The sequence below is a fragment of the Propithecus coquereli genome, unplaced genomic scaffold (assembly GCF_000956105.1).
Source record: "Propithecus coquereli isolate 6110/MARCELLA unplaced genomic scaffold, Pcoq_1.0 Scaffold306, whole genome shotgun sequence".
NCBI lineage: Eukaryota > Metazoa > Chordata > Mammalia > Primates > Indriidae > Propithecus > Propithecus coquereli.
In genome coordinates this window covers 675063-697970 of record NW_012148686.1, presented here as the reverse complement: position 1 = coordinate 697970, position 22908 = coordinate 675063, and the positions used below count along the sequence as shown (strand labels likewise).

Genomic DNA, 22908 nt, shown 5'->3' with positions numbered 1-22908 from the left:
TCACTGGCATTATTTCTAGGTTTTATTGCTGCTTGAAAGAATTACCTTTGCTTTTGCTTTTCATCTTTTAATTTCTTTCAGCACAACCTTTCACACCTGGGCTCCCTCTAATTAAAATATTTGTGGTCCTTATGAATATAATAATGCTGATGAACATTTTTCATGACATTGAATTTGGTGACATTTTCTTGACTACATACCAAAAGCACAGGCAACAAAAGAAAAAATAGATAAATTGGACTGGGTCAAAATGAAACTTTTGTCCATCTAAGGATTCTGTCAGCAGAGTGAAAAGGAAACCTATTGAATGGGAGAAAATACTTTAAAATTAAATTTCTGATAAGGGATTAATATCTACAATATATAAAGAACTCCTACAACTCAATCAGAAAAACCCAATTCAAAAATGGGCAAAAGACTTGAATAGTCATTTTTTGAAAGAAGATGTACAGATGGCCAACAAAAACATGAAAAGTTGCTCAACATCACTAACCATTAAGGAAATACAAATCAAAACCACAGTGAGATACCACTTCACACCCATTAGGATGGACGCTATGAAAAAATCAGAAAATAACAAGTGTTGCCAAGGATGCAGAGAAATTGGATTTCTGTGCATTGCTGGTGGAAAAGTAAAATGGTGCAGCCACCGTGGAAGATAGCAAGGCTGTTCCCTAAAATGTTAAACGTAGAGTTACCACACGATCCAGCAAGTCCACTTCTGGGTATAACCCTAAACAATTGAAAGCAAGGACTAGAACAGTGATTTTTGCACCAGTGTTCATAGTAGCATTATTCACAATAGCCAAAAGACGGAAACAACCCAAATATCCATCATTGGATGAATGGATAAAGTGTTGTATATACCTCAATTGAATGTCATTCTGCCTTAAAAATGAATTTCTGATACATACTACAACATGGATGAACAAAACTTTATGCTAAGTGATACAGGCTAGACAGAAGAGGACAAATGTTGTACGATTCCATAGAGACAGAACATAGAATAGTGGTTACCAGGTACTTTGGGGAGAGGGGAGTTTTTTTAACAGGTACAGAGTTTCAGTTTGGGATGATGAAAAAGTCCTGGAGACAGATGGTGATGATGGTTGCACAACAATGTGAGTGTTCTTAGTACCACTGAAATGCACACTTGAAAATGGTTGAAATGGTAAATTTTATGTTCTGTATACTTTCGCCACAATAAGAAATAAATAAAACATTATCAACATAGTTTTTCAGATTTGTAGGTGCATAGATCTTCAAGTTTCTCTTAGGGAATGTGTGCACAGCTGTTCATGTATCTGTAGAACACCTGTCTAGTGTCCTTCACGGTCTGAATCCAGCCCTCTTCTCTCACTTCATTTTCCCTGTTCTAGCCACCTGGCTATTCACACCTGCTACACTTTTGTATAAGTTGTTCCTTCTACTTTGTCCCTTCTCCCCCCACCCAGCTGATGAGTGGAATCTGACACTTCAAGACCTAGCCCAAATGGCCACCACCTTTGGAAAAGCTGCGCTCTCTTCTTCAGGTAGAATCCGTTTCTCCCTCTCCTACATTCCCAAAGAACGTTTTTGTAGCTCAGACATATCCCATGCCTGTCCCCAACCAGACTGAGTTGTTTAAGGACAGAGATGGTATATCATTCACCTTTGTAACTCCTGCCCATAGCACAGAGAAAAACTGGAAACGGGATCTTAGTAAATAGTTCAATAACTGAATTAAAATAAAATACGTATGTTTCTTTCCCAGTAACCCTCCTCTGGAATTGTAAACAGACCTTTCCCCCCACTTTCAAGAACCAGAAAATAAGACACAGAGCAGCTCACACCTTGTGCAGGCTACAGGCTCACTGCAGCTGATGGGGACGGAGCATCAGAATTCTGCTCCTGTCTGATGACCCTGGTCTCTTCAGCCAAGCGCTAAATCTTACTGTCAATAAATCAAGAGCGTTACTTTATTGGTTATAAAACACAAGTTCTCAAATATTTGCCATAGGTCCTGTCTGTAAATGAAATGATCTTACACATATTTCTGCTACCCGTTCCATAATAAACCCCCCGCCACCGTTCCAACACCAGGAGGCTGGAAACAGCTGTGTCATTAAAGAACGATAGCAGATCCTAACCAGTGACCTGCGGATGAAAGGCTCATTATTTCCTTACTGGTCTCAAGAGCTATTCAGTCCCCCAGCACGCAGGCACGGGATTTGGGCTGAAGACTCTAAGCCTTCAACTATAAAAAAAATTTACATAGTCCTTGACACAATTTGGAACGATTACATTCTATTGTGCCAAGAATTCCTTATTAAAAATCAGTTTAATTGTGCGTACCCCATCTGGTTAGTATTATGGTCTTTCATGGGGAGAAAACATGATTTTGTATTTACCTGATGTTCTGTAGTATGAGCATGTAGTTTTGCAGAAACAGAGGCATTTTGTAGCACTGAGAAATTAATAATTAAGGAAACTTTAAAAAGATTTACCAGACTTCCCTTTATTAACTTTTGTGACTTTGAACTATAAGATTCAACTTCTTACGTCATTTGGGAATTTAATGGAAAAGAAAATGCCAAACTAAAGCAAAAAATTTATAGGTGTACATCATATACTACGTTTATTTGCATGTAATAATTTCTATTTTATTTTATACTTTTGTGATTCAAATTCTAGTCCTGTTAAACATAACCTACATTTTTCACTAGTATTAATTTGTGTTTTGTTTTGTTTTTTTATTCAGGGAGTTTGGATAATGAAAGGTGAGAAGTTTACTTTTGATTGTGTACTGGCTTGGTCTCAACCACATTAGCAAAAGATTGCAATATTTTAGTTCAAAATATTGCAGGAAAATATTTCAAACTAGGGTATTTGAATTTTGTTGTACCAAATGGGGAAGATTTTTGTAGCTCGCTTTTCAAAACAGTTTATGCCCTAATCTAAAAAGGATCCCTTGGTTTTCTTTAACATGGCATTTAAGGAAGCAGATCTGGTTCATTTTTCTTTTTTCACGTGCTTATGTGCTTGTGGTTGTGAAGTGTTTTGTTCCTGCTACTATTTTAAAATATCTATAGTAAGTTGGTACCCGTAAATACTAATTTGATTATGAATTATCTTAACTTAAATGTTTTAAAAATCCCTTATTTGTTATATAGAGTCTACTGCTAATAACTGCAGTCTATTAAACACCTGTTTGGTGTGAGCTAGAATATCCTTCATCTTCTCCATGCCCTTTTGTCCTCGTCCGTGAAAGGGGATCACACCTCTCTGTTAGGGATGGTTATGAGGCTTAAATCAGATAACCCATTTCGAGTGTTGCAAGGTTCTTGGAACAGGGTAAACAATAAATGTATGTTGGCTTTTATCATCGTTATCAAAAATAACAGAAGTGACAGTTCTGCAGAATGTATGGTTTTGTTTTCATTTGTTCCTTAGAAAAAGTGAAGATTGGGGGAGATTAAGGAAGGTGCCCATCGTCACACAGCACTTAAGAGCCCAAACTCAACTGTCCTGTGCTCACGTTTATGAGAGCTTTCCTCTTCAACATTACATATTAATATTCTTCGTATATCCTTTTGTCGGGTGCCCACTGTGGCCCAGCACCGTGCTAGATCCCGGGTGTGCAAGGTTGAGTGGAATCGATACACTCTCTGGCCACATGGGGTAGCCAGACAGCAATGGGACAAAAATTATAGACTGTGACGAGCTAAGGAAAAAACGAATACGGTGTGGTGATAGAAAACAGCAAGTTTTCTTCATCCTTACAATTATTTGAAGTTGAAGTAATGCTTCTCAGTTGTAGTAAGAATAGAGATATGTAAAGAAAAAACGATTTCCCCTCATCCGCCTCCATGTCTGCTCAGTAATCAATAGGAATGGTCTGACCGTACTTCCGCATTTTCCTCCACACTCTATGAACACGTGTAAACATACAGCATTTTTGTTGTAGTTTTACAGAAAAAAAGGATCCTGTACACATCATTCTGTGACTTTGTTTGTTTGTATTGAAAAGTCCTTAGAATTTTTATGAGTATGTGTTTGCTGTTAGCACTTTACCTGCCCAAGACTGAGTCAGCAAGAGAAAACTCTCCAGACATCTTACAGGTGAGGCCCTGCCCATTTGGTACAGTATCCTCCCTGCTCGCCATTTAATTCTGGCTACTCTATCCCATAATTTATTGCACAAAAGATACTCTAGGGTGTCTCACTACTGCTGCTGCTGTTTCTACGACTACTACTATGTCTACTACTGCTGTTATTTCTGACAACCCTTGTTCTATAATAGCGTTTCTGATTTTTTTCCCTTGATTTCCTACCTACCTATCTACTCACTAATTTATTTACTTATTTTGCCTTTTGTTAATCTTACGCTATTTATTCGGCATTCCTTCATGTCCATAAATATAGGTACAACATTTTAAAAGATAGGTACTTAATATTTTAGAGATTGGCTACAATCACCTCCTACTAAAGAACTTGAGGGTTTTTTTTTTCTCTTTCTATGCTGTTTCCTTTTCTACTACCAACAATACTGTAAAACAAGACACGTTTCTTATATACTGGTGCTTTTATCTATGAGAAATGGGTTTCCAGAAATATAATTTCTATTTCTGTTTATATTGTATCTTAATACATATGGCCAGATCAAATTTCAAAAAAGATTCTAGCATTTTGATTTTTAAACACATACCTTTAATGCCAGTTTGTCACCCCAGACCTGATGTGCACATAAGTAGATCGTGATGTTATTGTCGCTTTAGTGAGAAATCATATGGCTAATTTATTTAACTATTCTCTGTAGGGTACTTTTGCAGGTCAGGTCTCTACCAGGGATCCTGGAAGAGCAGTCAATAAAGGAACAGGTCATCCTTTTCCCAAATCAAGCAGCCATCTGTTAAATGTCAGCTATTCGTTGAGAGCCCAGGAGTGGTGGCAGGTACAACCCACTGAGCTCGGGTGATGGCGGCGGAACGTCCAGACAGGAGCCTGTGCAATTAGCCAAGACGGTTACTGCATTTTTGGCAGTCAGGCAGCAGTTAAAGCAAAGAAGGATCTTTTTCCAAGAAGGAAAAGCCATTTAATAAGTTTGGGTCAGTTTGCTCATAACAACACTACATTTGAGGACCCAAAACCCCAGGAGCTTGGCAAGCCAGCAGGGCTTGGCAGGTCTTCATCCCAACTCACAAAGTCTGAGGCCGTCCAGCCGGGACCTGGCTCTCTGGGCTTTGACTGTATTCATTTAATAGCATTCCTCACTAACAAGAAAGTAAAGCAGAGGAATCTTTTTCCCCATTAATCCAAAAGAGTAAAACTTAGTGGCTATAAGTAAGCCACCGCCATCCAAGTAACTGCACGCCAGAGGGGGGACAGACCGTCTGTTTGCGTTGAGGGCCGTGTGTTTGGTGTAGAAGCTGGGAACTGGTGGCCCACCAAAAATGACATTAATGTTTAGGAATTGGGTGGTACCGTCTTTTTTGTATATGAATTAACGTTTGTATATGCCTAACTAGTGTGAAAGTCTGATTTTATAATGTGTCAGAGAGCTATCGTGTACCTGTCTCATGAATAAATAAAATAAAAACTAAATACGTTCATATAAATATTTAAAAATCCATTGCATTCTCATACTTTTTCCGTTTCACCTATGGAAATATTGCCAAAACAAAATCAAGTTTGAATGTTTACAATGTAAGAGAAAACCAGCTTACGGATTTTGAAATTAAGAAGTGGATTTTTTTGTTTGTTTTATTTTGGTTTTAATTTTTCTCTACCAAATAAATAGTTCCAAGGAAATAAATAGGTCTGATCATCTAATGATGAATTATTTGAATGCAGGATTGAAAAGGAGTTGGAAATGTTGAGAATGAGCTTGTTTATACGTTTCAAAACGCTGTAGCACCTGCAACTGATAAAAATTAGTACAAACATCAAAAGTCTTTGAAGAAACATGTGGCCAAGCCAGTGCCAACTTGGACAGAATCCGAACACTGGCTGCTTAGAGGAAATATCCCAACATTCAGCTAATCAACAATGTTAATCTGAAATGAAGAGTGAAAATTTTTACATGGTTCAGTGTGGCTTGGAATGATGTCAGTGTCAACAAGGTCAGTTCAAGGAAAGAGATGCTCAATTTCTTAGAACTTCTTTCGCCCTTATTATATGTTTTCATCAGCTTGGGTTTCTTGATTATGCATAATTCACTCTTGGTTTTTAAAATAATTTCTTGTTAATAATTTATAAAGATACAGTGCTGTTTTGGGGTTCTCAATTTGTAAAGTCACTAGATTCACATCCAGTGCTACCCTGGCCTCTGAAGAGTAGAGCCTGTGATTCCAAGTGTGAGGTCAGGCTAGAGGGAAGCTATTCAGAAAGGACTGGAGCTTTCTGAACCCTCACCCCCATACGTACAGACAGAATCATGGCTTCATGTAGCCAGTCCCATGTCATTATGGTGCTTGCAACAAACATCTGTTACAAGTAGATTTCTAAGTTTTATCAGGTTGACCTAATACATTTATTTCTTTAATTCAAAGTTTCTCAACAGTGGCATCATTGACATATTGGAGCAGATAATTCTCTCTTGTAGGGGCTTTCCTGGGCACTGTAGGATGTTTAGTAGAATCTTTGGCCACCTTGATGCCAATAGCACCCTCCCCTGAGCCATGATGATAAAAAAGATCTCCAGACATTGTCAAATGTCTCCATGGAGACAAAATCACCCCTAGCCGGAAATTACTGCTTGACACAGTTATATAAATAAAACATTAACATGTTTAGAAAGTTCAAAACAGAAGCAGTATAAGCCAATCTCTCTCTCTCCCCCTGGAGAGCCCTTCTACCACCTAGAGATAATGAATAGTAATGGTCTCTTATGCCTTCCAGAAAGTTGCCATCCATGTATGAGTATGTACGTCTATTCTGCACAATCATGACCATTCAATAGATACTCTATTTTTTCATTTTAATATATCTGAGATTTTTGTATTATAGTACATATGGATTTATAAATATCACCATAGTGTTTCATTACATGGATGAATCATAATTTATTAAACCAGCTATCGGTGTATATGTAGGTTGTAATTTTTTGTTTTTTTAAATAATGCCACACCCTTATATTTTTATGTGGACTACTACATGATTATTAGCTATAAGATGTAATTTAGAATATGTTCCTACAAGTAGAATCACAATATTGAAAGAAAACTACAGTAAAGTTTTATAGACACTACATTACCAACTGGGTATTAGAGTAGCTATTTCCCCAGGTTATTAAACTTGTGGATCTTTACCCATTTGATAAGTAAAAAGTGATATCCCTTTGTGGTGTGTTTAATTAAAAGAATGGGATTTATGCTATTTCTAAGTCTCTTTGTTTACCCTGTGATCATACTACATACAAGGTCTGTCCAGAAAGTATCCAGCCATGTAATATGAAAAATAGAGACATTTATTGAAGAAGATACAAGAAACATTGTACATAGGACAATGACGCCTCAGTCCGTCAGAGTAGGCACCTTGGGACCTCACCCAGTTCTCCCAGCGTCTCTTAACCTGACCCCTACACGTTCAACATTCTCAGGTGTTCTGCGTGTTGCAGGCCTTCCAGAACGTGGATCACTTTCAACAGATTCTCCACCATCTTTGAAGCGTTTGTGCCATACTTTTATTTGTGCTGCACTCATTGCATCGTTTCCGAAAGCCTTATGGGTCATCTGAATAGTTTCTGTGGAGGAATGTTCAAGTTTAATGCAAAATTTGATGCAGATTCATTGCTCTACTCGCTCAGTTGTTTTGAATGTGACGGCCACTTGGTACACACACTAACGTAACGTGTCTAGCGCCCCACTGACTAATACAGTGAGGGCGCCATTGTTCACATACAGCGCATCCCAGTCCACTTTCCGTGGCTGCTGGGTTTCATCAATGTCCGCAAACACTCCCATTATCTTAACTATGGCTGGATACCTTCCGGACAGACCTTGCGTATTCTTTGCCTATTTTCCTAGCCGTTTGTAGGGTGTTTTCTTTCTGATTTGTAAGAACTATTTATATATTAAGGAAATTAGGCCTTTGTTTTCATAGATGTTACAAATATTTTTGTAGTATTTATCAGTTTTCTTTCAATTTTATTGATAATTTTTCTCTGTAGAAATTAACTGCTTTGTTTCAAATTTATCCCTCTTTCTGAGTTTAATGTCTTACAGAGAGCCGTTTTCACATTTAGTAGAATGACTTTTTTCATGTCTTCTTCCAAGCTTTCAGAGTTTTGTTTTTTATATTTAAATATTCAAGCCATGTGAAATTAATTTGCATATATAGAGACTGAAATACCATATAATTTTTTCCAGATACTGTGGTAATTTAACATATGATAAAGAGCATTTCAGACATGTGGGCTAAAGATGGCTTATTAAACAAATGCTGTTGACATGATTGCTCATATTTGGGTGCAAAATACTAAAGCTGATCCACACTTGGTGCTTTCACGGAACTGCAGAAGGCCAATATAGCTTTGCCCAGGAGAGGCAGTGTTGTCGGAAAGACAGGTGGGAACTTGGTAGGGCTTTGTAAGTCAGGGTTATAGATTTGATCGCATTTGTACAGCCTTTCCTTTGCGTGTTTGTTTGACATGTTTCTCTTATGTGTAGCAGATATTTTGGATTTTAATTTTTTATCCATCTGAGCTTTTAAAATTTTTTATTATTAACATAACACACATATTTAGTATTACTTCTGTCATACATTTTATGTTAGTTTTCTCCTTTTGGTGTTTCCTTGGTTTCTTTTGCCAAAACCCCTGTTGTACTTTATTTCCCTGAGGACTTGTAAATACTCACTACCTTCTGGTGTCTTGTACTGCTAGAGAGAAATAGGACACCAGCTTGATTTTTCCCCTTTGTAAGTTAATTCCTTTTTTTTTCCTAAATATACTCAAGAATTGATCTTATAAAAATTTAAAACTCTTTAAATTTCTATAGCAGGATATACGTGGGTGTTGATTTTTCTGTATCTGTTGCTTGTTTTGTTTCCTAAGACAAAGGATGTCCTCTGTATTGGCTGATTAAGGTTTTAAACTATTTCAGAACTTTTTCTTCTGATATATCTTTGAACATTTTTTTAGTATTCTATGTGTTCTTTTTTTTTTTTAACTACGTATATTTTTTTGAATTTTCAAATTATCTTTAAAGGCCTCTAACTAAGTTTCTGTTGAAATCTTCATTAACACTTGTCCCATGCTGAGCATTGATTTCTCGAGCCTTCCCTCCCGGTCCCTGCATGTGGTTTCAGCAATGTCGATTCTGGTTTTTATTTCCCTTTGTGGGACTTTAATCTGTAACATTCACCTTTTTCTGTTTGTCTCCTTCTTTGACATCTTACACATCTTATTTTAACCTTTATTTCAAAGAAACACATTTTCATTAGCTCTTTCAGGCTCACAAAGAATGTTCAAAATTTTCTTCTGCCCTGTGGCCTAGTTCTTCTACAAAGATTACCTCATGTGCATTTGTCTTGTTCTTTCATTTTTTCTGTATAATTTTTAATATTTCCAGGGGAGGGGAGCTTCAAAGTTGCCTCAGAATACTTTCTTATCACATTTTCTTGTCTCTTTGCTGGTTTCCTATCATTATTCGCGATAATGAGCACCTCCTTTGCTGCCATTTCTTACCCTTGGAAGAGGAGGCTTGCATGCCTCTCAGGGAATTGCTGTGTGTATGGGTTGGCGCCAGATGATTTTGCATTTTTTTTTTCTTTTCAGTTCACCTTGTTCAGTGTCTGCCAGGTTGGTTGCCATTTATGCTTCCTCCTGGGACTCAGCCATTTTCCCTCTTTGATTCTTGGAAAAAAGGGGGGGAAAAGGTATACCTGCATGTATTGCCCTTCAACTTCAGTTTGCCTGCTGCGTTGATCCATGTAGGGACCTCTGCCACTGCTCACCCCTCCCTCTGTATTCTATCTTCTGAGTAAGAGTTGGTTCAGCTATTTCTTGAGTTGTTTCGCCTATTTCTTGGAAATATTTTTTAACTTTATTTGAATCTATAGGTTTTGTCTGCTATTGGCATTCTCTCTTGATTTGATCTAGTCTTCCCATGTGTATCAGTGTCTGGTCTGTGTTATGTGTGGTTGTAATTAAGGACATTCATAGTTTCATTGGAAACGGTTCATTCTTTTCTATTTTCAATTATTTTTGCTATGTTAGGCAACGTTAGGGAAGGCAGGGTAGTAGAAATGTCACTACCACCTTCAATAAGACAGCAAATTAACTGAATTACAATTAATTAAGTGCTCACTAGATATCGATCAGTGTTTGCTCGGTTGTTTGAATAGAACTCAGAATTACAACACAGTGTTGGGAAAATTAAGTTAAAACCCTTGAAACAGTTTACAGATTTGTCGGAATCAGATGTGGATCCAAGCTCCCATCACACTGAAAGTGTGATTGAAACACTGAACGCCAGGACCTCCAGTGGTGGAGAGTGAGGGGGATTGAAGTTGTGGTTTTGGGGTTGGCTGATATTTGAATAGGTGTTATAAGAATTCTCCAAACACAAAACACAGAATGAACCTCTGGTTCTCAGTTCTCCACCAATATTTCTTGACTGAGAATAGCCAGACCTCTTGGGAGGAGAGTTGAAATTGAGTGGATAGGAGAGAAAGTGCCAACTCCCACTTGGAACGTGGTTACAGGGGCTGAGGTGGAGGCAACAGAGAGATGATGATCAAGGGATACAGAGTCTCAGACGGAAGGAATATGTTTTGAGGCGTTTTTTTGGAGATCTACTGCACAACTTGGTGAGTATAATTAATAGTGTATTGTACATTTTAAAATGGCTGAGAGTTATGGTATCAGAAATGTCCACTAAAAAAGAGAAAGGATAAAAACAAAATTACCAAGAGAGTAAATTTCAAATATTCTCACCCCCCCAAAAAAAATAGTATTTGAGGTGATAGATATGTTCATTAGTTTGATCTAATTATTCTACACTGTATTCATAAATCTTAACATCATTTTGTACCCCATAAACATATACAATTATAAATTGTCAATTTACAATAAAATAAGAAGTTTTTAAAAAGAAAAAGAAAATTTAAAGAGTGGATAGGAGTGTTGGAAGGATTTTTGAAAGCCTACAAGCTCATCTTGGATTTAGGTGGGAACCCTGGCAGACTTTTGAACTGAGAATGTGATGATGAAATCCGTATTCAAGGAAAACTTTATCTAGCAATTGAATCGAGCCATTTAATTTGGTCCCACTGGGACTTGGTGAGTCCCTGTTTGTACCCGGTATCATGCACAGAGCAGCATAGGGAACAATTCCTGTCTCAAGAAACTGCGTCTGGTAGAGTCAAGAAACTGATTTTGAAAAATCTGAGTCAGTAAAATTTCGGTACCAGAGTGGATCTCAACTCAGGTCACCTTGGTGTGGCTGCGCAGTGTTGCCACTTAGGTCTTAACCATAGTAACGGGTTTAGTCTGTCGTGATTGTATTCTGCTCAGGGAGATTCTGTGATTTGTATGGGACACTTTAAAGTCTGCCCAAATCATTGGAATCTTGTTGCATATAAATTTAGCAGAATTTGAGGCAGCAGCGTTTCGTATTCCGTATTTTCTATCTGCTCCCTTCTAAGTCAGGTTTCCGTCCTCCTGGTGGCCTCCCCTCTTCCATTCCCCTCCTGCTGCCTCTGTGTCGTCTTCCGATTGCACCTGGGCAGTCTTTCCTTCGCTGACATTGTTGTATCCCCTTGTCACGTGGCACTAGTCATATCCTGGCACTTTGCTCTGTGGTTGTTTTTATGTCGGTCTTGCCTAATCAATTAGAATGATAGGCTACTTGAAGACATAAAGAACAGTCCACATTTTATTTATTTATACATCCCACGTTACTCCAAAAGATGATTTGAGCCTGTTTCTCTCACATTCCTGTCTTCTGACCTTTGCCGCGGTGGTGAATGGACCTCCAGTTACGGAGGGTCAGTATTTTATGGACTAAGAACACACGTGACCAGCAGAGTAGTGTTTGTGTTTTTTTACTTACGATTTTTATCTATTTGGAAGTCCTACAAAGAAAACTCATATTTATCAAATCGACTTTATAGGAAAAAAGAACATGAAGTTGAGACTCTTCCAGTCAATGAGAAAGTGCTGACATAAAGCCTATTAGAAATTACATATTAATTGTTTTTCTGTAAACACGTACATATAACCTCTGAAAATAGATGTATGCCTGAAGTATAAATTTTTCTAAAATATTGATATTTGTGATTCGGGGAATTTATTAATATATTTTATGAAAGAGCAACTGCTACAGCCCTGGGGCTCATTATTTCCCAGCAGCTGTGTCCAGCTGGTGGTCCACATTCCCTGCTACTTGTTCAGTGAATGGAAACATTTAGGTCAATATTGATATAAAACTTCATGAACTTTCTTCTCTTTCAGCTCTGGTTCGCCTTTGTTAATGGATTTTCTGGGCAGATTTTATTTGAACGCTGGTGCATCGGCCTGTACAATGTGGTAAGCATTCTCCATCTGATAGCACACGGGACTTCAGTGACATTCCTTCACTGTTTATGTCTGGGGAGTGTATCTAAGTCAATCATCTGTATACTTAGCAGGCAGCACAAATACATCTTTGGGCCCTTTGTTGCCACGACACATCCTGCAGAAGCCCAAACTCTCCACACATGGTTTCAATCATAGCAGATCATTCTCGAATAACCCCATGAAATTATTAACCCATATATCTTGATAATGGACCCTCGCTACCCTCTTACTAAATGCCTACACAACATTTTCATGTTTTTAGCTCAAGTGAAAATTTCTGAACTACATCTAAACTCACTCCACTTCATTGTTTTGGTTCTGAATGCTTAAAACATAGTTAGGAATATAGAACATGTGATCTAGTGTCCTTTTTGTCCTTCTTGAAAGAGTGTCTGTCCTTGTGGAAGCATGTTTTCTTCCACAGTTAGAGCTAAAATGATGAATTCTGACTTCCGGCCACTGTAGAGGATGGTAATCAGCTCATCCGGTATTTTTGATGATTTTCATGTTCTTTTTTTTATTACTTGACTGTAATGAATTCAAAAGCTAGAAGTAAATATAAACTATAAGCTAAAATGATACAGTAGCTGCTTAGCTTTCTTGCTCTTTGTTTCACGGGAAGAACTAAGGGGCTCGTAGCTAAGTGCTCTGAAGACCGCAGAGCGGCCCGTGTCTGGAGTCACGTTCTCCCAGTGGCACTGCACCCCAGCTCTGGCGTCCTCTGCTCCGCGGGAGTTTACGCTGTGAAGCAGCCATCACGGATAGGTGGAGGTGGAAGTTACAGGACATACAATAGGATAACCTGTGGTGCTGTAAATATTTACGGTGTGTGCACCCACTGTGGCTGGATGTCTAAGTCATCCACGCGTTGGGCCCTCTTCTCTGAGCAGCTGCAGTACTGGGTGCTGGGTGTAAAATGCCGAATACGATAGCTCGGCTGGCCCTGTGTAGCTTACAGGTTAAGAGGGTCAGATGTGTGGACTCAGACACCTCCCAGGCTGGAGTCGGAGCTTGAGTTTAAATTGTGTGGGTGAGTTAGTAACTGTTACTTGCTGCAAAGCGCACCAGCACATTCTTTATGGATACTGATGGCCTACAAGACGAACGTGACTAGTAGTGAGAACAAGCCTTAATCTGATGTCCATTCCCCGCTTGTGCTGGAAAAGCTACTCTGACTGCCTGCGCTATTGGTAGGGGCTCAAGGGCCTCCCCTTTGTGTACTAAGGGGAGACCAGAGAGTGCTAACTTTGCAGGACTTGAAACTATTTTGAGTAGGCTAAAGTTACACAACCATTTGGGGGAAATGCGCGACTGCTCCATAATTATTCAGTGTTTCTAAGGGTCAAATGTCGTAGAGTTGACACTTCACGCAAACCTATGCCACGTGCCTATTTTATAGGACACTGAGACGTAGGAGGCTCTGCTGCAGAGCCAAGGTTAGAACTGGAATGCGTGTCACCTGCGTGTAGGATGAGTGGATTTTAGCCCTATTTTCATGCTCAGGGGAGGAGGGCCAGATTCTTTCCTTAGCTCCATGCAGCCTTGGGCAATTCAAATTAATCCAACAAATTTTATTGAGTGCTTACTACACACAAGATGCTGACAGGCTAGAGGGCAGTGTTGATCAAAATAAGGCCCACAGACCACTTGCCCACAAATAACCAGGATTTATTTGAAATAATGCAGATTCCTGAGCCCCACCTCACCCTAGCAAAGGGCGTCTCAGAGACGCTGAATTTTAAACAAACTTTTCTAGTTATTGTTACGCACATTAAAGTTTGAGACCCACGGTGACCTTTGATCCCTTGAGTTGGGAATATGTGATTTTTTGACTTTGTGACAGAGAAGTATATTTCAAGGGGAAATGGCCCAAGTTTACCAGAGTCCACAGTGCAGCCACTGAAGCGGGCTGCCAGGGGTGCTGGCAGGTGGCACGGTCCAGTTGGGGACGTCAAGGAGCCGTGAAGTGTGGTCACAAGGGTCACTGGCCTCCGTGGTCCCTCAGGCTGGAGGGACCAACCTTTGCAGAACACGGAGGTTCGCCTCCACAGAAATCATTTTGGTAACTTTGTATGGAATAAATTGAAGTTTACAGAAAAGCTTAAAAAAGAGTACAAAGAACTTCTGTATACCCTTCACCCAGATTCCTCAAGTGTTAGCATTTTCCCCCATTTGCCTTCTGTCTATACATACGTGTGCACGTGCACACGCATGCACATACACTGAAGTGGGGCGTGTGTTACAGACACCGTGCCCCTTTGCTACTTAATGCTTCAGTGGATAATTGCAAGCCCTTCCTCTTACCTAACCAATATAACGATAACATCAGAAAACTTTACCATGGATACAATAATATTATCTAATCCGTGTTAGTCATATTCCAATTTTGCTGTTATTATTCCAGTAATGTCATATTTAACAATTTTTCCCAGGCCAGCATTTCTCCAGAGACCCCCGTGAGAGACAGTGTGTAACACATAAGGCATTCACTAGTGACCCCCTCTGCTGGTCTGGGCTGGCCCTTGCCATTTTCTTCAAGCAGTATTTCTCGCCTGCTTTTTCTTCTTCTGCATGTTTTCTTTATGTTTGATTCCCCAAGCCAGCTAACGTAGCAAATCACCCTTTCTCAGTTTAATTCTCATAGCAGGTTAAACAGCATTAAAATAGGATTGATAGGAACACTCATACACTGCTGGTGGGACTGTCAACCTCTATGGAAAGAAATATGGACATACCTCAAAGAGCTAAAAGTAGAACTTCCATTTGATCCAGCAATCCCATTACTGGGCTTCTACCCAAAGGAAAAAAAGACATTCCATAAAAAAGACATCTGCACTCAAACGTTTATAGCAGCACAGTTCACAACTGCAAAGATGGAGAAACAACCCAAGTACCCATCAATACATGAGTGGATTAATAAAATGTGGTATATGTATATCATGGAGTTCTACTCAGCCACAAAAAACAATGGTGATCTAGCACCTCTTGTACTATCCTAGGTAGAGCTGGAGCCCATCCTACTAAGTGAAGTATCACAAGAATATAAAAAAAAGCACCACATGTACTCAACATCAAATTGGCATTCATTGATCAACACCATGTCCGCACATGGTAGTAGCATTTATCGGGTATCGGGCAGGTGGGAGCGGGGAAAAGGGGATGGGTATATTCAAACCTAATGGGTGTGGTTTGCACTGTCTGGGGGATGGACACGCTTGTAGCTCTGACTTGGGCGGGGCAAAGGCAACATATGAAACCCAAATGTTTGTACCCCCATAATATTCTGAAATTTTAAAAAATAGGATTGAAACTCTTGCATCCCCCTAAATAGTGAATGAATGCTGTCCCATTACATTCTCGTTATATCCATAGTCAAATTTCTGTATCATTTTATTTTGTGGATAGAATGAGATTAGAAAGGCCACCAGGGATGAATGCTACCAGAATCAGATGAGTTTTAGCTAAATTTCTTATATGTCTCAGTGTAGAGAGAACTCTAATGTTATTAAACCTGCTTCAGAAAACTAACCCTATTATCAAGTCAGGATAATTTGAAGAAGAAAACCATGGGTCAACCTCACTGATAAACGTAAGTACAAAAATTCTAAATAAAATATCAGCACATGGAGTGCAACAGTGTATTAATGAAGTGTTTGGCCAAGTATGATTTATTTCAGACGTACAGGAGGTTTGAAATAAAAAAACTTTCTAAATATCACTGTATCAACAAAATGAAGAAGAAAAACATGACCCCATCAGCAGATGCTACCAAAGTTTTGAAGCAATTCAGCTGCCATTCCCTAAATAAGAACTCTAAAACAGGAATAGGGAGAAACCAATCAACCGCAATCCACACTATTTACAAAAATCAGTAGCGTGTTTCCATGAGTGGTAAAATTCTAAGACTGTATCATTTTAACTAAGAAATTAGTCAAGATGCCTACCATCACTATATAATTCAGCATTGTTCTGGGATTTTTAGCAGTAGCCAGACCAAGAAGATTAAATAACTATTACAAATATTAGGAAAATGATGAATAATTTCTGTGCTTATACAAATATGCTCACAGAAGATATGGCCATGTAAATATGTTCATATATAATTGTTTACCTAGAAATCCAAAAGATACCAATTGAAAAATACTAGAATTATAAGATAATTTGATAAGGTGACCAGATAAATGATAAATATATAAAAAAATCTGGGCCAGGTGTGGTGGCTTATGCCTGTAATCCTAGCATTTTGGGAAGCTGAGGCAGGAGGATCGCTTCAGCCCAGGAGTTTGAGGTTGCTGTGAGCTATGATGATGCCACTGCACTCCAGCCTGGGCAACAGAGCAAGACCTTGTCTCTAAAAAAAGATCACTTTTTTCTATCCTAGGAATCAATAGCTTTTTTTTTTTTTACTCTAGTAATGGACCACCTATTAATGGAAATGCAAAGTGGATAATAATTCCTTTCAAAATAGCAATTAAAATTATACATTGCCTAGAAATAATTTTTATTTTACCTGCACACACAAAAAAAGTCTTATCGAAGTATACAAAGTAAGATTTGAACAAATGGAAAAAGGCATACTACTTACTATTTTCTTGTACAAGAAAACGATATCATAAAAGACTCGGATGGGGCAAAGGCAATGTATGTATCCTAAACATTTGTATCCCCATAAGATGTTGAAGTAAAAAAAAAAAAATCAACTCCTCTAAAATTAATGTGTAAATTAATGTGATTCCAAATAGAATCCATCCCAACAGGGGATTGTTGAGGAGTGGGGAAGAGGGGATAAAATTATAAAATTTTACTAAAGTGTAAGTGGAATTAATGAGTACTTGAGAATAAGTATGGAGAGCATTTTCAGAAAAGACCATATAGGATAGACATGTCTTTACTAAATATGACCGTACTATAAAGCCACCATAATCAATCAATGCCATTGGCATAGAACTAAATAAATAAGTTAGAGAGTCTATAACTAGATCCCATTTCTAGATTCTAGATCTATAATATATGAGAATTTGATAAACATTAAAAGTGATCTCTCAATTTAGTGAGAAAAGTATGGATTAATTAATTGTGTTCTCACAACAGGCTCTTTATTTGGAAAAAATTGGATTTCTATCTTATACCATTTAGAAAAAATAATTCCAGATATAGTAAAGACTTAAATGCAGAAAGTAAAACTATAAGAATCCTACAAGACACTTCTGAAAACGTGTAAGTTTCAAGGAAGGGAAACTTCTGTTACCATAATTCGACGCTCAGAAGCTATTCTTGACCATTTAAACATTAAAAGCTTTTAGCCAGGTGCAGTGGCTTGTGCCTGTGGTCCCAGCTACTCGGAAGGCTGAGAGGGCAGGATTGCTTCAGCCCAGGAGTTTGAGACCAGCCTGGGCAATGTAGTAAGACCCCATCTCAAAAAATAAATTAATTTAAATAAACATTAAAAGCTTTTTGTAGTAAAAGAAACCATTTAAAAAGCCAATAGACAAAGAGTGCATTTGGGCAAAATTTTACAGTGAGTTGATATTTGTTATACTCAAAAAACTCCTCAGAAAGGGGATAAACCATAGGTAGAAAATGGACCAAAGACCCGACTAGACATTTCACAGAACTGCAGATCCAAATGGCTGTGTGTTCATGTGTGTGTGTGTATACACATATGTACATATATTTCAAATATGTGAAAACTTGCTGAAACTCTATGGTAGTCAGGGAAATGTAATTTTTTTAAAAATAAGAATTAATATCTTTACTTTTTCAGACTGGAGAATACTATATATACTGTAACAACCATTGCTGGTAGGGAAACAGGGAGGAGTTTAGTGTGGTCTTCTGCAAGGGGAGAAGAAAATGATTGAAACCTTTTTTGAAAGTGACCAGGCAGCATCTAGTAAAATAAAAAATACAACCACCCTCCTGCTGGGCCTCCTTCCCATAGAAATAAAAGAAAAAATATATACGTTATGATATTTTGTAGGTGTTTGTTACATAATGTTTGCGGCAGCAAAGAGCTGGAAATACAGTGAATGCCTGTCAGTGGGAAAATGGCTAAGAAATGACAGTAGGTCCATACGATGAATTATTATGTGAGCATTAAAAAGACCACATTGGCGTCAAACCCAAGGGACTTGGAGGGCTTTCTATGATGTATGTTTAGCAAGAAAAGTATGGTGAAGAAAAATGTGTATAATGTCCGCTTTTTGTAAAACAAATCATGACCCCTAACCTGTGTGTGTGTGTGTGTGTGTGTGTGTGTGTGTGTGTGTGTGTGTGTGTGTGCGTGCACTTGCGTAGTGTGCTGAGGGCAGCATGGAAACTACGTAGAGCTAACTGGCTTCATCATAACCCAGAGATGATGAAGGGTGGGGGAGGATTCGAAGTAGGGAGAAGTAGAAACTCAAGTAAAAAAAGAAAAAAGCGGCATAACCAGGATGCATGACATCACATGCATGCGTAACCGTGTGCGTGATATCCCGTTTGCACGGATGCAAAGCAGTGGAGGTGAAGGTGAGTGCTGAGGAAGGGTGTGGCGTTTCTGAGACGTGATAGGAGCTCCTTCTTTTCAACATAAAACGGACAACTTTTGCTGTTGTGAGGGAAGTGAGGACAGCTCTACGTGATTTTTCCTGGCAGCGTTTGTAGCACGTTGAAATCCCAGGGCAGCTTCTGTTGCGCTTTGGGCTGGAGAATTTACTGACCTTACTCACTACACCCCTCATTGCTTGGTCCTGACAGACTTGGGCCAGGCTTCCTCTGGCCACGTGCTCAGTCTGCAGATACCTGGCGTGGGCTCGGAATTCTTCCAGAGACACACGTCGTCTTCCCACAGCCTCGAGGCCTTGCTGGGTCTGCGAGATGGATTCTGTGATGCTGACGCTGAGCAGCGAGTGACCCAGACTGTGACCCGTGCCCAGAACCAGGCAAAGAATCCCTCAGGCCACAGCATGTCCCAGGTTGAAATGACATGAGATGACGTGTTTCTTCCAAACCCCTTCTTTAGCACCTGGCTTCAGCTTTCTAACACACAAACGTGAGTGTGCCACACACCTGTAGAGCGCAGGTAAAAGTCAAAGTCTTAGGAGGCAACCATCTCCCCAGGAAGTCATTGTCACCGGAGCTTGTTTGGTCTCTCCCCATCCTTGTCTCACACCACAACCTCAGCCAGCCACCATCCACCACCCTGTGTGTCTTAGAAGGTCCCTCTGTCAAAAGACAAAATTACAACCGTCTACAGGTCTACTTGGCTTTTATTGGCAATTCTAGAATCGGGTAACATCTCATGCTGGTAAAATGAGTACGATGAGTGGTCTGATGAGCTGAGCAGAGGAGCTTGGCTTCATAGCAAGGAAAGGGCTGAAGAGGCACCGTGGCTCACACCTGTAATCCCAGCACTTTGGGAGTCCACGGTGCGGGGACTGCTTGAGGCCAGGAGTTTGACACCAGCCTGGGCAACATAGCAAGACCCCGTCTCTACAAAAAAAAAAAAATAGAAAAATTAGCCAGGTGCAGTAGCACACCCCTGTAGTCCCAGCTACTTGGGAGACTGAGAGAGCAGGATCAGTTGAACCCAGGAGTGAGCTATGATTGCTCCACTGCACTCCAACCTGGGTAACAGAGCAAGATCCTGTCTCCTAAAAAAAAAAAAAGAAAAAAAGAAAGAAAAGAAAAAGGCAGAAGAAAGCAAAAACAGAACAAAAAGTGATTGGTGACTTTCCTTGTAGCATTAGAACAGAAGGGACTCCCTTCTCATGCTGCCTCAGGGACCTGGGCCCTTTCGGATCAGTTGCTGTGACTCTCCTGTTCTTTTGGAAAACTGATCTAATTCAGAGTTCAGTCTGATGAAGGTTCTGGTAGCACAGGTGACTCCGTTCTGGTTTGGTCCGGTCTGCCGGGGCCGAATACAGGAGCTAAGTCCACGTACTGGCCTCCCATAAGCTTCGTTCAGCACCTGTATCCATGCTTGCTGATGCCTCGGAGCTTTGTAGGGGTGCTCCTCTCACGGGAGTGCTTCCTGGGGCACCCCTCACCCCCACCCCTGTCATCCTGCAAAACCCCATGGATCCAACACCTCGAGGGTCAAATACTCTTTGGTACAGGATTCCTTTCGTGACTCTGCCTTTTCCTCCTCCATCCTCTCCCCCGTGAGTAATTTTGCAGAGCCCTGTGTTTACATATTTATCGTTACGCCTGTCTCCCACTGCCCCGCACCCCCCTCTGCAGTAGATGGAGTGCGTGGAGGGCAGGGACCTGCTTCCTCTCCTCCTTTCTTCTGTGTATAATCTCTCCATTCCTGGGGCTCATCGCAGCATCTAGCCCGTAATTCAGCCGCAGCACACGTCTACCGCAGGGACAGCTGGGTGGAGTACATTATGCTCCCTGAAATTCGAGTATAAAACCAGGGTGGGAAGTTGTAAAATTGGGCCTCAGCCAGCGCGAACAGAAAACGAAACACTTCGCGAAGCTAAGCGTGGCACGATTCTACATCACTGCCCCTTTTGCAAAGGAAAGTAGTTGTTAATTTAACAAAATGTCTTGGTGAACCCAGTATTTATGGTGCTGTTTTTAGTGTTCGGTGCAGTCATTTTGCTCTGATTAGCATAGACGTGGTCTTTCATTTATTTTCTTTGTTTGGAGGATGGCTGGGGAGTTGTGAATCGTTGAATCTCAGGCTCGGGCTTGACTGAAAATGAAGTCATCTCCTGGTAGCAGGGAAGCTGAAGCTGCCGCTCGGCAGGGCTGCTCTCAATGGCTCATTGTTCTCCCTGCAGATTTTCACTGCTCTGCCGCCCTTCACTCTGGGAATCTTCGAGAGGTCTTGCACTCAGGAGAGCATGCTCAGGTTTCCACAGCTCTACAAAATCACCCAGAACGCCGAAGGCTTCAACACAAAGGTAAACGGGATGTGATCGTGGAATTGTCACCTCAGAAAGGCGTAGCCATGCCTTTGGCCATTCCACGCCAGTCATCTGCCCGTGCGACAGCTCAAGCTTGAGAGGAAACATTTGAGAAGCACCAATATCGTGCCCCACGCCCACACACACACAGCAAGCCCAGTAAATTAGACGTGGCTTCTGGAGTGACGTGTCCTCGTTGCATGGGGTGCATCTTTACGTTCTAGTTTGCTGAGTCCTTCCCGCTCCTCCCTAAGACTCTGACGTCAGCACAGCCAGCAGCACCCAGGGCCCAGGTCCCTCAGGATCGGCCGGCAGAGCCCCCCTTATTCCTACACACAGCCTGCGTGGAGGCCGCTGGGAGCTTGCCTGACTGCTGCTGGGTTTTTCGTTTGGCTAGATACGAACACAAAAATTAAGTGAGTCACGGGTTCTTGGGGTTTTTTTCCAGACCAGAGACTCAGAAAGGATATCGAGGAGGTTTGGATAATCCTGAGAAGCCCACGCCAAAGCTGGGTTGGGTGTTAAAGGGAATGCGCAGTCTGGAACGGCCAAGGGGGTCTGTCCCGCAGGGTCGGTCGTGGCTGAGAGTGGCAGAGCACGCGGGTGCACCTGCCCGACGGCAAGATGTGTGCCCGGCCGGCAGGGGGTGAGACGTGAGCGTGGCCGTGTTTCTGTCTTAGGTTTCTGCGCAGGTGGGATTCAGAAGTTTAGGCAGAGGCCGGTCGCCCAGCGCAGCTACAACGTGCCGGGTGTTCACCATATGCGTGGGTGGCCCCTGGGCCCTGGTGAGGGTGCACATCAGCGGCTCCCTGCCCCCCAGGCCCCAGCCAGACGGCGCCTCCGCGGGTTTGCTTCTGCGCCAGGTGCTACCGACAGGCGTCCTTCACAGCTGCCCGGTCCTGAGGGGGCCTCGCAGGCATGTCCGAGACTAGGAAACAAAAGGGACCCTGTGGTTCTGCTGTCTTCCGTGCTAGAGAGCCTTGGGCCACCGGCGTGTCGGGTCTGGCTTGCTGTGGTTCCGTGACTGGGAAGATAATACCCTTTCCTCTCATTATTACATAAATTAAATCTGTTTTCTACAGAGTTTGAATTCAAAGGCCACTTGAGGTGGGAAGGGGTAGGGAATGGACCCCAGGCAAAGGTGGAAGAGCTGAGAATGCCCCGAAACTGATTTTCAGGCACTTTGAAATTTTTCTCTTTTTTCTTTTTGGAAGACACATCAGGGAAAGAGTAGTGCAAAATGAATATTTAAAATGGAGGGAAAAATCCCATTGTCTTATAATAATGTTTTTCATTATCTTCTGTTGTCCTGCCACTACTTAGGATAGAACTATGTGACAGTTCCCGGAACAACTGGTAGACTTTTAAGTACATTTAATCTGGCTTTAATAGTTCTGTCATCTCAGTGGTTCAAAGGATGATTGAAACGCGTTAATGAAAGTAAAGTTCAGGATAAACCGAACTTTGTGT

The 22908-nt window shown here is 40.7% G+C and overlaps 1 protein-coding gene across 1 annotated transcript in view; it reads left to right on the top strand.

Moving 5' to 3' along the window:
* LOC105814782 (phospholipid-transporting ATPase IB) overlaps nt 1-22908 on the top strand; it is a 478735-nt gene that overhangs the window by 314921 nt on the left and 140906 nt on the right. The window contains exons 27-28 of the mRNA XM_012649872.1: nt 12437-12511; nt 21313-21435. Of these exons, the coding sequence (XP_012505326.1) occupies nt 12437-12511; nt 21313-21435 (198 nt within the window). The remainder of the gene's footprint in view (nt 1-12436; nt 12512-21312; nt 21436-22908) is intronic.